This window comes from Malus sylvestris, chromosome 2, assembly GCF_916048215.2.
Source record: "Malus sylvestris chromosome 2, drMalSylv7.2, whole genome shotgun sequence".
Taxonomy (NCBI): Eukaryota; Viridiplantae; Streptophyta; class Magnoliopsida; order Rosales; family Rosaceae; genus Malus; species Malus sylvestris.
In genome coordinates, this window is record NC_062261.1 from 15,796,837 (window position 1) to 15,811,461 (window position 14,625).

Below are 14,625 nucleotides of genomic sequence, written 5' to 3' on the forward strand. Positions count from 1 at the left end.
CAGTAGGCCGATGCTGCCATTTTGTGCAAATTTTAATATTCTAAATATGAATTTGGTATCCAATTGATGTATTTCAAGTTCTATTTTTTTTATTTATTTCTAAATTATTCTCTAACAATTATATTATATATAACACACATCTATAAAATAAGAAAATAAGGATATTGCGGAGCATTGTGCAGTGATCGGTTACGTGCCTCTTATCTCCAGCTCACTATACCAAAACACGACGAAAGCTTTTGCATGGGAAAGTGATGGTATATTTACCCTTCAATATATCAAATTGCACAAATGAAACAATGTAGTACTGTCACGCATGCCCCTAGTGTCGTTAGTAAGTGCTAAAAGATAGCTTGGTACTAACAATTCTAATAAGGGAACTTTAACAAAAAAAACTTCTGATACTATTCACTTTAACGAAAAATTACATTTTACACTAAAAAGTCAATCATAATACTATTCATTTTACCCTTTATTTTGTCCTTATCTTTAAAACTCAAAGTTTTCAAACTTTTTTTATTGGTTTTCCTTTGTAATAACTCTCTTTTGGGTATGTAACTGTCGTTGTTTTGGTCCATTATCAACATATTCAAGGTACTCTTGTTTGTTAATAATTATCGATATATTAATGCAAAGGACGACAAGTCACTATCAAGTGAGGACAATAACATGTTGGGTGGTGAAGAATCTATGAAAAATTGGAGATAGAGTGATTGATGGTATCGAGAGTTCTACAAATACACTGGTATATAGTATAAATGGATTAATTTGATTATTAAATTTGCATAATACAGTTTTAATTCAATCGTTGAAATATCAATGCATGACATACACTAGGGTATTCTAGAAAAGCTCTGAGATTATTTAATGTGTTGCACGCAAGAAGGTATAGGTCTTGGTGGTGAGTGAGTGAGTAAGTCTTGTGGCCTTGGCGGAGTTTGTGCTATAAAATATCATATGATTCATGAACAGATCGAAGAGGATGGATTGGTTGAAATATGAAAAATTAATGTGAAATCTGCAGTATGACTTGCTCAGTGATTTCCAGGTCATGCATGAGAAAATTTAACATATAGAATCTTAATTACCAGGCCCTTTATGCAAACGGATTACTATTGTTTTTTAAAAAATGGGGATTATGTGTGGGGCCCACTTCACCTTGAACTTCAACGATCCGAGTGTATTTTGTAAGTCTCGATTCATAGATCATCCTTGCAAAAATTCAATTCAATCTGAAACCATTTGCCTATTTAATTATCAAAATAAAATTTCATTTTTTCTTATATTACAAAGTATTCGTTAATGTTTTTGAACCCAATTAGATGTCTTAAATATTTCCGATTTGGCTAATATTTTGTAAGGATGATCTATGAGGTGCAACTTGAAAAATAGATGATTCAGACCGTTAAAGTTCAATGTGGTGTCAACCCCACAACTAATCCCCATTTTTATTAAAAAAAAAATGAAGATCATTTCCTTTAAAGGCTTCCTCTATGTAATTGGGCGCAGATTTAAATATTATATGTGTAGGACTCACTTAAGTGGATCATGAAGAAACATCAGTCATACTATAATGTAATTGTAAAGCAACCTTTTAATTTAATAATTAACCATTGCTATATGGGAATACCTTCTCCTTTAGTTAATTTGGTCAGGTTTTCTGTTTAACAACGTCTAGAATCGAAAACTGAAAGATTTTGCATTATAAAAACTAAAGGCTAACACATCAGTTTGATCACTTTCAGAATGATTTAGAAATTGGGCAATGATCTATTGGGGCTGTTACCAACTATTGGTTTACTATAATCTTGTCAGTTAACAAACTGAGCGAGTGCGAATCGGCTTCTTTTATAAGAGTGAGCAACAACAGGTATAGGACTTGTTTGGTATACATGTGCTAGAGTTTAGTAATTACAAAACTTATGTGGCACGCAAGGCGAGTAACTACTAAACTAATTACGTTCTTCTGCGGTATTGCCGATGCAGGTGTGCCAATTCACTATTGATCTTGGACAGGGGCGAATAGGATGATTGTAGTGTTGTGGTGATGAAACGCGTTATCAACTTTTGGCCAAGGAAGGAACACTCTCGGCCTTGGATTCTAGAACCTGAAGACAAGGCTATGCAATTCACTACTAAGTTTAGGATCTTCTGCACTAGGTTCGGCTGCTTCAACTATATGTGTAAAGATATAGGTGTGCCGAAGGAATCAAGCTGTAGAGACAAATATGCTCAAAGGAGATGAGCATCTTTACGGTAAAAGTAGTTTGGCCGTTTGAATGCCAAATAATGGAATTTTACTAAGGGATAAAAACACTTTAACATACTCGCAAGAGAACAAGGTAATTGTAGTATAAATGGTTCAAGTAAGGTTATTCTCTACAAGAATTGATATGAATAATTTGTAATTAAATGAATCCTTAATTAATTATTTGAAACAGATTTATAAGAAGAATTGAGATTGTGAAATTAAAAGATAAAAGAAGAAATAAAAGAATTAAAAGTGAAAAAGAATTAGGTTCGGAAAAAATAGAAAAGAATAAAACAGTTTTTGGAAAATTCAATTATAAACGGGACTAGAATTTACCGTCTCCATTAACAATCTTATATAATTCTACCAATTAGTTATGAATAACACATGCAAACTTTGGAGATTGGATTTTTTTAATGCATATTCTCCTCGTGATGTTCAAGCGAAAAAGTATATCTAACATGCAATTTGTCTGTAATGTTCAGATCAAATGTAAATGCAAGACTCATTAAGTTTTGTGAAAACTCTTCGAAAGGCCATGCAACCCTTAAAAGCGTAATGTTTGCCTTTGGTGAAGTTACAATTATCAATCACAAAAAGCTCTCCTCAATATTTCAGGGTGATGTTCCAATAGAAAATACATCAAATTACTTGTCTAAATATCCTAATGGTGATCAAGCATTAAGAAATATATAGATAGTTTAAAGGCAGTGATTAATAATTCAAAGTAAGCATGCATAATTTCATAAGCAAATTGATAAAAAAAAAAAAAACTACATACCCATGCTAAGGCTCGTAACCATCGCCCTAATAAAAGGGAATTAGTTACGCATTACCATAATTGAAAAGAAAAAATATCATTAAGAAGAAAAGATAGAAAACACCCTTGAAAGAAGAATACAAATCACTAAAGGCAGCCAAGTTCTCTAAATTGATGCGTAGAGAAACCTTAATGGTCAGCTGGTGCTTATAAACAACACCTTATTCCTAATCCTACCTAATTAAGGTCTTCTAGAAAACGAGGAAACAAAATAACAAAAGGATAACTTAAAATTACAATCCTAATCTAACTAGGCAATCTACCTTGTCAGAAATACTTCACGTTTCTGGACCAAACCAACACCAAATCTGGCTCAAAAGATTTTATTTTTAAAGATCAGGGCGTCCTCTACAACTTTGTAGAAGGGTCCAACTCCAGAGAATATCATATTCATGCTCAAAAGTCACAACTAAGTCCAATAGGTCAATCTGCCAACATTGAGCACTGGTCCTTTTAACTACTCCAACTAGAGATTCTCCAAAACTCCATCATTTCACCACTTTTTGTATATAATAAAGTCACATGTCCTACATTTGAAATATAAAACAAAGTATCAAAATCTCACCAAAATAATAACCAAAATATACTAAGAATAGGGTAAAATATGTAATATGAAATCGTCATCACCAAAATCTGAAATGCACTTGTGAGTAACTAATCATAGGACACCTCACTTCGCTGGGAAAGCTGATGAGGTGACCTCTTTCAACGAAAGTATATGTATGCTCTTCGTCGGCTAAGACTTGGGATAGATAACAAATTGAATTGGAAGTAGTATTGTTTAACCAAACTGAAGGTACTCCTAGATCGACTGATTCTAGGGCTCAAGTGATGTTCAACCGAACTGAATATGTTGTCGGTTAGCCAACCTAGTGATGTTCAACCGAACTAAATGTGTATAGACAAAGGAGTTAGTGAACCAATTAATGTCTTTATCAGATTTAAGAAGATTCCGTATAGAGCATTTATATGTTGAGTTGAAGATCCCTTCTACGTTGTAAAACCACTTGTATTTATATAGACATGCTTTGCCTTGGATGGTAAGTTGTAGAAACAATTTTAGTTCCGCGTAGAAACAATCTGGAGCTTCATCCCATCCTAATTTCACGAATCCTCACAAATAATTATAACCATTTGATGGTGACTATCCCACCCTGATCCTGATCTTTATTTGAATGTAATGATTATCTTATGAGAAGCCTAGAACAAAACATCATCGGATGCTAGCCATGTATTTTAGCCAAGACCACGTGACAAATGTGTACATGCTAATCCCATCTTTTACCAGCCAAAGATGACCATCTTTTGTCTCATCTTCGTGCTAATTCTTTGGCTGATCCCAACCTAAAGTCTATGTTCTCCTGTTTGCATATCCATATACACCCAACCAACCTCATGCAGAGTAAAACTTCTATCGCAAATAAATTGTATAGATACTTGTTGACATCTGATTACGTACTTATCTTCCCTTTGTCTGAAAATAACATCAAAATACATGGCAGCAACACACTTAAATTCCGTGCACCATTGGACTCTTCTTACTCCTCCGATACGCAAAAGATAATTCCACAATATCATCATGGTAATTCAACCAAGATAAAAATTTGAATTTTCCTTAATTAATATCCATCATTATACTCAATTCAACAACCTCGATTGCACGGTCCGATGACATAATATTGGGTTCAAACAACATGATTGAACTGAAATAAAGAATTCTCAAATTTCAGGGCATACTTAATATGGAAGTAACAATTTTTTTATTTAGAGAGGATTAAAAGAGAATTAGCTATGAAAAAAAAAATCATCTCCTCTAATCTTTTCATTTTAAGGAGTTTTTTTCTTTTTTTTTTTTGTTTTTTGTTTTTTTTTTTTTTTTTTTGTCAACACATTTCAAAAAGAATTAGAATCGATAAGTTTTCTTCATGAGCAACCCACCTTCTATTATCTAGGTGGCCATAATTTCATATGTTCTTCCTTTAACATCTTTAAATTTGTAATCCATTTCAATGCAATTATGTGTACCAAATGATTAAAGGTGGTAGGATTAAACACTTTGGAATTTTTAGTACATATATTAAGAGTATTGCTATTCATACCATGTTTTGTACCACATTTTCATACCACCTTAGGTGGCATTTGATGTGGACAGCCACATCATTTGAATTAATCAAATTTTTAAATTTAGTTCATTATTTAATAAACTAATAATTAAGAAAAACTAGTTAATTAAATGATGATTGTGGTATACAATGAGTCTTTCTCCTTCATTTCCTTGGGTTTTGTAAATTTTTCAAATGATGTGGCTCTTCACATCAGATGCCACCTAAGATTATATAGAAATGTAGTATAAAAACATGATATAAATAGCATTACTCATATATTAATCTTTAATGAATATTGTTGATTTGCTTTTCCGGGTTGTGTTCTTGTAATAAAGTTCGTGTGTTGTACACATCTCTTATGTATTGTTGTGTTTTTTTAAAGAATATCTTGATGAATAAGAGAGTTATAAACTATATATTTCAAATTAACCAACTATTTTACCCTTATTTTATTTATTGCAACATCTTTTTCAAGTGGGATTCAAGGAAGATTGTGAATACATAGATAAACAAACATAGGGAGATCTTCTCTTCATATTTTCCCCTCTCCCTCTCTCTCTCTCTCTCTCTCTCTCTCTCTCTCTCTCTCTCTCTCTCTCTCTCTCTCTCTCTCTCTCTCTCTCTCTCTCTCTCTCTCACACACACACACACACACACACACACACACAAAGTCCAAAGTGAACTGCTACTATACGTGATCTCTGTTGATGCTTTGGACTTCAAAAGTTTCCTGGGTAATCCTGAGAAATGCTTCCATCGATCTTAGCTGACGGCCAATCAAAACCTAATCATGATTCAGTTGAAAATAAATGGTCATAAACGAAGAACCAACCCTGAATTTAAGCATCTCCATACTTATATGTACTCAACAAAGATAGATTATTGTAAGAAAGTTCGTATTGTATCCTAAATTCCTAATTAGTTCTTATGTGCACGATGTTCGCGAGCACGCGTAATCCAACTTAGCAACAAAACAATAATCTTGGCATAAGACCGATTATTTTAGGATTAATAAGCAGCACTATAAAAAGAATTAGGTAAGTTGGGGAGAAAAATATAAGGCAACTTCTAATTACCGGGGTCGTTTTCATTAATATATGGTAAACTAAACCTAATTGCATATAATATATTAAGATATCTAGCTTAGCAAGTGTGGAAGCTCACTATCCAAGTCCTGTCTTTTTTAAGTTTAGTAGGAAAAGATGTTCAAAAGGAAAAGGATTTTGTCAATGCCATTATTTGGGTTGACACTACCCCTATTTTTTTTTTTTTTTTGGTGGGGTTGTGGTAAAAAAAGTTTGGTCGGCCTTATCTTTTGCGGGTCTTCTTGGCAAGTCAATGGCCAAACGGCTAAATTAAAGCCTTTTTTGTTTAAGTGGTGGTGTTTTGTGGTGTGATGTGAGTTTTGTAGAGAGCATCTTCTTTTGAGGTCTTCCACTTTGTTTAAGTTTCAATGGACTAATTGCTTTTTCTCTTTCGATCGAATCCCACAAAAATTAAGGGAGATAATAAAAACCCACGTTGACTAATTGCTTGCCTAACTCCTTCCAAACCATAAGAAAATATTTGAATTCTTATGTTTTGGGAAATTCTCTTTGACCATCTAATCTAACATGCATTGTTTTTATATTAAAAGCTTAACTTATTTTATCAGATTAAATATTCTTATTGAAGTATAATTTTTTTCTAAAGTAAATAGGATATTCATTAAATGGCTACAAAATACGATAGGGTGGCCTTGTTAAAAAAGAGTAATGCTAGCAAAACTAAATTTGTAGACAAAATTTTGTAAACTAAATGATGTGGAAGTTGATTAGTGGTTTATTACTTAAACGTTGATAAACGTGCTCGTTTCCTATTGATGACACATCATTTAGTTTGCATATTTTGTCTACAAATTTAGTCTCCCTAGCAGTACTCGTTAAACAATTATCAGAAATTTCACTCTGGTTGAAGAAAAAATATGTCATGCATGCAGCAGTAATGTTACATAACTACACAATCCTCTAACAACAGATCAACTAGCATGTCAGAAGGTTCTTCAAACTATATAACGCATGATCCTAAGCCACTCCATTCCGTGCTAGTTGATATTCTTCATTCATAACCCAAAGGTACGAGTGGTTCTCGGCTTGTTGCTTCAAGGCTGTCAACACCATCAACAAATCACTTTCGAAGGTATATGATTTAACGTAACAATTTGTCGTTATCACCTACGTGTAATATATTTGATAAGAGAACATTATTTTTATGTTAAACTTGTTGGTTAATGAAACATATATGAGTTAGGCTAGTTGGCCAGAGCCGTGCGTTCATCCCCTTATACTTAGCTGAATCACCCTCTATATAGATTTTTGTAGTTTAGAATACACTCATACTTCCTATTTTGTCAGTGAAACGATTATAGAGAGCATTCTGCTTCTAGTGTTGCAGCAATCTCCAACCCACTGGACGGTCACACCACCCACCGCCACCGACAGTTTCTTGCACCGCCGATGAGCTTTCTTCTTCCCACCATCGACAATTTGTTACCCTGTCAAAGTTTTAAGTTTGACTCTTTGTCCAATATCACTTGTATATAAACAAAAATTTAAGAAAATAGAAATAAAAACGCGTCTTTAGCGAACTTTTTGGACAGGGCCTTTAAATACCAGGTCAAACATTCAACAAAGTAGGTTTTCAGCCTTTCACAACATTTGATCGACTGATATTGTACCAAGTGTGGCCAATTTAGGTTGAAAAATGGAAAACGTTTTTCTCGTTGCCATAGTGCGCTTTTGGTTGTAGCAGAATTTCTCCCCTGAGCACGTGCTGTGTATGGGGGTTTAACACCCATCAGATCCGTTCGTTTAAGAGCTTTAGAAGTGGAAGGCTAGGATTTTATTTCCAAGACACCATGCGCACATGTGAATAAGAGCCGTTAGATTACACTACCCAACCTTCCAGAGCCCCCAACAATTCAACACAAAACCAAAATATAATTTATACCAAAAACGAAGGCAAAAAGGAGAAGTGAAAAAAAGGGTTGAGATGTTTACCAAACGAAAAAGGGACCATCTTGGTCTTGGCCCCTCAACGAGGATTGAAAAAGAAAAGTTTCATGATTAGCATAAACATTAAACAATGGGAAGAAGCATGTATGAAGTTTTGGGTCACAAGCAACATCGGATAACACTCTCTGGAAAAGATTAGTTTGGCAATGTCATTGACGAGTTACTAACTAGTACTAAATTTGTATCAAGTTCGATACCTAGTTAATGACTTGCGTATTGTGTGGCTCTATCTTCCTCCCCCTTATAGTAGAATATTGTTGCCTAAATAATGATTTGATGTGTGGTTTAGACTCACAGTGCTTTATAACTGGAGATATATTCATTTGTCTCTACCGCAGTTATCATGTGACTAGACACAAGAATTTACCCCCGGTTGTAGCATAAATTTTCTCTATATGGTGAGATTACTGGAGGGTATGACACTTGGATGCATATATAGGACATAGTCTTGCCTGAAAGTCACATGATATTGCAGCAGTTGCTCTGCTTAGACTAGAAGAGTTGATGACAATTGCCAATTTTGCACTAAAGTAAATAAAAGCCCAAGGAAGAGAGATGCAATTACAAGAAGAAACTTCTACTTGGCTGTTAGAACTGAAAACCAACAGGTAGTCTGGGAACATAAATGTGATCATGAGCTCTTCTTACAAGAAATGAAATACCGAATCTCTTTTCTTCTCCAACAACACGACCTCTTTGGCTCAAAATCTCAGTGGAAAATCAGCTAAAACATGTCAGTTGATTCTATTCTCCTGATGTCAGATACGCGAGGCGGTTTTACAAGTCAACAGTGTATACTTTTAATCTACTAAGCATGCCTGTAACTAAGACACCGAATTCCTCCTACTCCTCGAACGGGTGGATTTTGTTTCTTCTGCATTGCTAGAAGACCCAGGGCTCTCTGATGTATTAGAACTGCTGATTTCACCACTCCTTTCTTTGCTTGACCACAGCTTAGAAAATATCTTTTTCGACATGAACATACCTTTCACTTTACTAGATGGAACTTTTTCAAGATTTTTTGTAGCACCGGGGTTCCCATTTCTATCGCTTCCAACTCCAACTCCTCCATTCACTTCGCCTAACCTTAGAGTAGAAATCTCACATTTTAAACCCTTGATTTCTTCTGCTGTCGGCACAGCATCCCAGTCGTCTTCTGTGTTGGTTGTAGACCTTGAGCTCCCATGAGACCCACCAGGGAGCAAGGCCCTGATGGAGCCTTGTAGATCAGGTGTACTGTTGCCACCGGATGCTGAAGCCCTAATCTGTTCAAAGAAAAGGACCTGCACAACAACTCTTAAGGGCAGCCGCTCATTTTGCACAGCGTGCATGCAGGCATCTACTGACAACTTCCTGCAGTCCATTAATTTGCACATTCTCTTCCTCTCACCCTTGCTGATCCCCGGGTGTTCCTGCATCAACAACCAATGGATCAGTTACATAACTTTGTTCAAAACTGAGAAAGCTCCCTACTGTTAGCTTGTATGTGAGTCTCACATTTAGACTTGAAATTATGTTTACAAAATTCAAGTGATTAATGATTATGATAGTTGTGCAGGTTTCATTGGAACAAAGGTACACTGAAGCCTCAACAACCCAAAAAATGAAATGGGGGGGAGAGAGGAGTATCATGAACTAACCTTTAGATACATGTCAATGGCGCGGTAAAGACCATCATGAGTTGGTCTCGAGAAGCTTGATACCATTTCAGCAAGATTGACAAACTTTGACGCGGGTAAGTTGGGATCACGTGAAATCTCAGTAAGATAGCTGTCAACCAGCTTTGCCACCTTCACCTTGGAAGTATCCGATAACCTGGGACTTCTAATCTCCTGGAATTCACTTTCCATTGAAGGATCAGTCTGAGCACTTCGATCGTGTGTCACAAACTCTTCAATTAAGCTCTGCATTATATCAACTTCATATTTTATTGCGTCATCAGTTGGGGCTTGAATCAAAAGATCAGAAACTGTAGCCTCGTCAAGCTGCTGGCCAATTTTGCGAATTAACTCGCATTTTTCGACTTCTCCACATTCCAACAGTCTTGCCGCTTTTAACAATTTAAGTAAGAAACTGCAAGGGACACTGCCTGCAGGAAGTAAGTGGATTACAGTCTCCACCAATGATTTATTCTTTACGACATCCCCCTGAATCATACCCTTGCTAAAACCTGACAACCTTCTGGTAGTATATGCCTTTAAGGCTTCCCCTATTACATCACCAGAAATGCTTCCTTTGGTCTTAATTATTGTTATCACCCGCTTGTATAAATCAAGTTGAAGCCCACAGAGGTCTTCCACCCACCAGTCTTTCGGAACCATCTGTTGTTTTGCCACACCATTCCAGTGTGAATCATCCCCATTATTAGACGGTAGCTTTTTGTGGTTATATGTATATGACCACTCCACCTTGGAAGTATCAATGGTAGCCTTGGAAGCTATGGAATCGAGGCAGTGGCTCACCACCTTAACTTCCTCGGACCATGGCAGAAGAGACTTCGTAGTCTGAAGAACAATAATCGAGTCTTTCCAGCTCCGGAAGATGCTAGAGTTTAGGAACACTTCAACCTTGTAGACTAGGTTTCCTTTATCAATAGTTTCGTACATCTCCAGGTACTCTGCTGCGCATCGAGTTGCAACCACATTGTATGCATTGAGAGTGACAGTCATGCCGTAACAGAACTTGGCACATATTTCAAAAGCAGCAGGTCCGCCAGGAATATCATGGATGTGGATTTCATCGCTGTTTTCATTTGTACTTGCGACCAGTTTCTGCAGGCGTGCACTCTTGGACAAAAGAGGAAACTACAGAAGCATCACAGTTATATTACAATGGATCATAAGTAATGTCTTAAAGAACCTAACAAATTAACTAAGGAACTATTGGTGTCCCAAAACGCCATCAATGTGTCTAAATTCAATGCAAGTTTGGCTGGTTAAGTGGTTATGGCAATCAAACAGATGCCATTACATGTTAGAAAACAACAAGCTACCGACCAAAAAGTAGGATCCTGTTTAAAGACCAAACAGGTTTCATACCTTGTGCAAATAAAACTTCACATCTCCGACATTAACAGCTACATCAGTTGCCAACTCAGTTGCGACATATCTGGATGCACAAATGTTCAGGCGTCAATCATAAACTTGACAAAATATGCACCTAATTGAATTAGAATAACCTGAGCAAACACATAACAAGAAGCAGAAATTACACGAGTAACGCTAAGCAGAAAGTTCACCCGATGAAATGTAAATTTTCTTTTAAGTTTAACACAGCACAGGCCATAACCTTTTTAAGACTACAATTTTAAAAATTTTGTTTAGAAAGCATTGTTGAACATGAACGGTGAATAATTAACTTTGATGGAGGAAATGGTTTTGCCTTAACAGTGAGATTTCACATAGTTCTACAATTTTATTTAAACTGATATCAAGTTCGAACATTTCCATCATCAAAACTTCAAATACAGTAACACCGTTGAATCATAAGATAACACTAAAGTCGCATTCCATGACCTTGCAGAACTTAAATCTTGGTTCCTCATGTACCTACACAGATAACAAATCTACACCGGAAAAGGCGAGCGAGTCTAAAACGTGAAACAGGATTATTCAGAAATTCCGAAAGTTTTAACTTTTACCTAATCCATGTTGAGTAAATGAGGTCAACTACATTGTGCCTCCACTAAGAGTAAACATCTAAATTTAGGAAAGGACATTGGCACACATCTCACAAACTATGGCAGAGGGTTAAATATACCAACAACCGGGTTAATAGCACACGTTCGATTCATTTTCCAGCAAAAGCTAAAGAAACATAAACCATGTTATTGTTACTCAGGTGACAAGATCTGATACTAACCTTATATTGTCTCCGTCGGTCTGAAAGAAATCCGGTTTCGATCCAAGTTTCATGAACTTCATTTTTGGCAAGGAAGAGATCTACTTCTTAGTTCTCTCCTCCACAATTCCTGATTCCTACTAATGCTGCAAATATTCAACCACCGCTGCGAATTCGATACCAAAATCCCCCCGAAAACAAAGGGAAACTCCCCGATAGTGGCGATTGAACAACTGACAACCTTGGATTTTAAGGTAAAAAAAAAAAGAACAGATCTTAGGAAAACTTTGGTGTTGTTCTACCTAGTGTGACCGAATCTTTCCCACAAAATGTTCACTTCCCTTGAATGAAAAGAAGGGAAGGGGTTGCTTCCTGAAATGGTTACACGACCCAATGACTCCGGAGAAACAGGGCCAGCTCAGGAGACATAAGCCATTACCAACTGACCATCCCAAAACATATATAATTCTCAAAAATCCAGAAGCAAAAGAAATTTTAAATAAAAAAACCCCACTTGCTTAAAACTGACACCACCGCCCTTGCCCTTATTTGTTTATCCTTCTCTCACTCCAGATATTTGCCTTCTCAATACTTTTATTCAGAACCCAAAACCCTCCACAATCCACATTCCACCACCAAAAAATGTTCCTTCCTCTTTGAAATCAGAACACCTGCTGCAATGGCAATTAGCAAACAATGTTTCTGGTATTAGTTGAATTAAACCACCAGGAAAGTAGACAGAAAGCATCAATTTTTGGGGTGTTTAAGAATCAGCATCAAACACCACCAAGTGGGGAAAAAAATAAAGATGATCAGAATTGGTCAGAATATCCCATGTCGCTTACCAAAAACAAAAAGAATTGAAATTTCATCCAAAGCAACTCATGCCGCAGATTTTCTAGTATGCGACCACGTGGTTTTCGAAGAAGGATTCAATGAACAAGATTTAACGGCTAAAAATTCCTAAACATTTCGCTTATGCTGTGATACATATACTAAACGCAAGAAATCTAAGCAAGCACAACTCAATATTAATTTTTGAATTTGCACAAATTTATTTAAACAAGAAAGCACCGAAAACCCACCTGAAATGAAGATCAGGGGGACCAAAACGAGCCAAAAGTTGTCAACTTTTAAAAACTGAATGATGGTATGAAGCAAATGGATCAGAGTGTGCGAAGAGGAAGAGGAAGAAGAAGGAGAAGAAGTGAGGTTCAAAACTGAAGCGTGAGAGTGGGAAGTAGTGGGTTGTGGTCGGTAAAGTACAAGGAATCAAATATTCAGTGGCAGAAACAAACAAACGCAATGAGGCTGCACGATATATGAGTATATCCTTTATCAGAATTAGGGGGAGAGAGAGAAGGCAGCAGCTAGCAAAAGCTGAAATCAGCCCAGAAAGTAGAAAGTAGAGAGAAACCAGGCAAGCAGAAGCGAGAGAAAGAGACCAGCCATAAAAAGGATGAGGTGTTGCTTATCTTTGACAGCCACCAGAGCTACACAAAACACATAAGGCCAACCTCAGTCTGTTCCCACTTCATTCTCTCTCTCTCTCTCTCTCTTTTGTTATAACCCCTTTTGAATCAGCACCACCGCCCCCACCACGCACATCATTGTCCGTTCCCGACACGTCTAAACGGTTAAAGATGAAATCATGCAACTTTTTTCTTGTTCTTTTCTTTTCTATAAACATGCGACTTAACCATAAAAATGAACTCATAAATCGTCAAACATTACTTGTTACTTTGTCGGTATTAGTTTAGTGGTACATACTAAGGGAGATGCAATTAGGATTAGAATGAAAGTTAGTTGCAAGTTAGGCTAAACTTCTACTATATATTACATGTTTATTGTTTATGTATAAATATTAAATTTCATCAGAGTTGAAATTAAAACATTTCACTTACAAGTAAGAAAGAATTTACTAAATCGTATCCTAATTGCAACATGAATTATGTTTTTCATTTCTCAAACACTGAGGTGGGCCAGAAAACATAAGAGCCAATATCTACCTCCACTCTTGTTTATTTTCTTTTGACAACAACAGAGAAATCCATTTGCATATTTACAAAAGACCGATCGCCTCAACTAGCTTCTTATTTTGATTGCCTTCTTCATTAAATTCGACCGATTTACAAGCCCAATTATCCGTAAGAACACTATAAAACACATCCAAAGAACTAGCTACATGCCTCACTCCCTTGTCACTAACACCATGTCTTCTTATTCATTAATGCCTCATTCTCTTGCAGCCACACCTCGTCTTCTTCCTTTTGACTTATTTCATTTGTGTCAAATCTTATAGGTTTGAGTACGAGGAGGGTTGGCTTTCTTGTTTTAGTTGGTACTTTGTTTCTCTCTATGAGTTGTTTCGTGCTTCTTAAGGGGTTTTTTGCATGATGCATATCCACTTCTGTGTTGCTTCTCTTTTTTGTGATTTTCTTAAAAGAATTTGTCAAATATTGTCAATCATGTTGAGGTTATAAGAAAAGTACGTAAGTTACCTCCCTTTAGGAGCATTTTATATTTTCTCAAGTACTCTCGAACTCTCTCATTCAA

The 14,625-nt window shown here is 36.1% G+C and overlaps 1 protein-coding gene across 2 annotated transcripts; it reads right to left on the minus strand.

The window, feature by feature from the left end:
• Positions 1–8,790: 8,790 nt before the first annotated feature.
• On the minus strand, positions 8,791–13,617 carry LOC126613902 (BTB/POZ domain-containing protein NPY2-like). 2 transcript variants are annotated; one of them, XM_050281517.1, is made up of 5 exons: positions 13,155–13,617; positions 12,091–12,740; positions 11,268–11,337; positions 9,870–11,033; positions 8,791–9,641 (listed from the first exon to the last, which is right to left on the minus strand). In XM_050281517.1, the coding sequence occupies exons 2-5, from the start codon at positions 12,150–12,152 to the stop codon at positions 9,054–9,056; spliced, it is 1,884 nt and encodes a 627-aa protein (XP_050137474.1). In that variant the 5' UTR covers positions 12,153–12,740; positions 13,155–13,617; the 3' UTR covers positions 8,791–9,053. The 2 variants fall into 2 exon arrangements, with proteins under 2 accessions (XP_050137474.1, XP_050137473.1); XM_050281516.1 differs by having other exon boundaries at positions 12,091–12,743.
• Between the last annotated feature and the right edge of the window lie 1,008 nt (positions 13,618–14,625).

What these genes read in the sequence shown, in the direction of transcription:
- LOC126613902 (XM_050281517.1), bottom strand. Translation starts at nt 12,152, where the DNA reads ATGAAGTTCATGAAACTTGGATCGAAACCGGATTTCTTTCAGACCGAC. An exon ending in TGAAGTTTTATTTGCACAAG is followed by an intron (nt 11,034 to 11,267) that starts GTATGAAACCTG and finishes ATGCTTCTGTAG; the next exon opens with TTTCCTCTTTTGTCCAAGAG. An exon ending in CCATTGACATGTATCTAAAG is followed by an intron (nt 9,642 to 9,869) that starts GTTAGTTCATGA and finishes TTGTTGATGCAG; the next exon opens with GAACACCCGGGGATCAGCAA.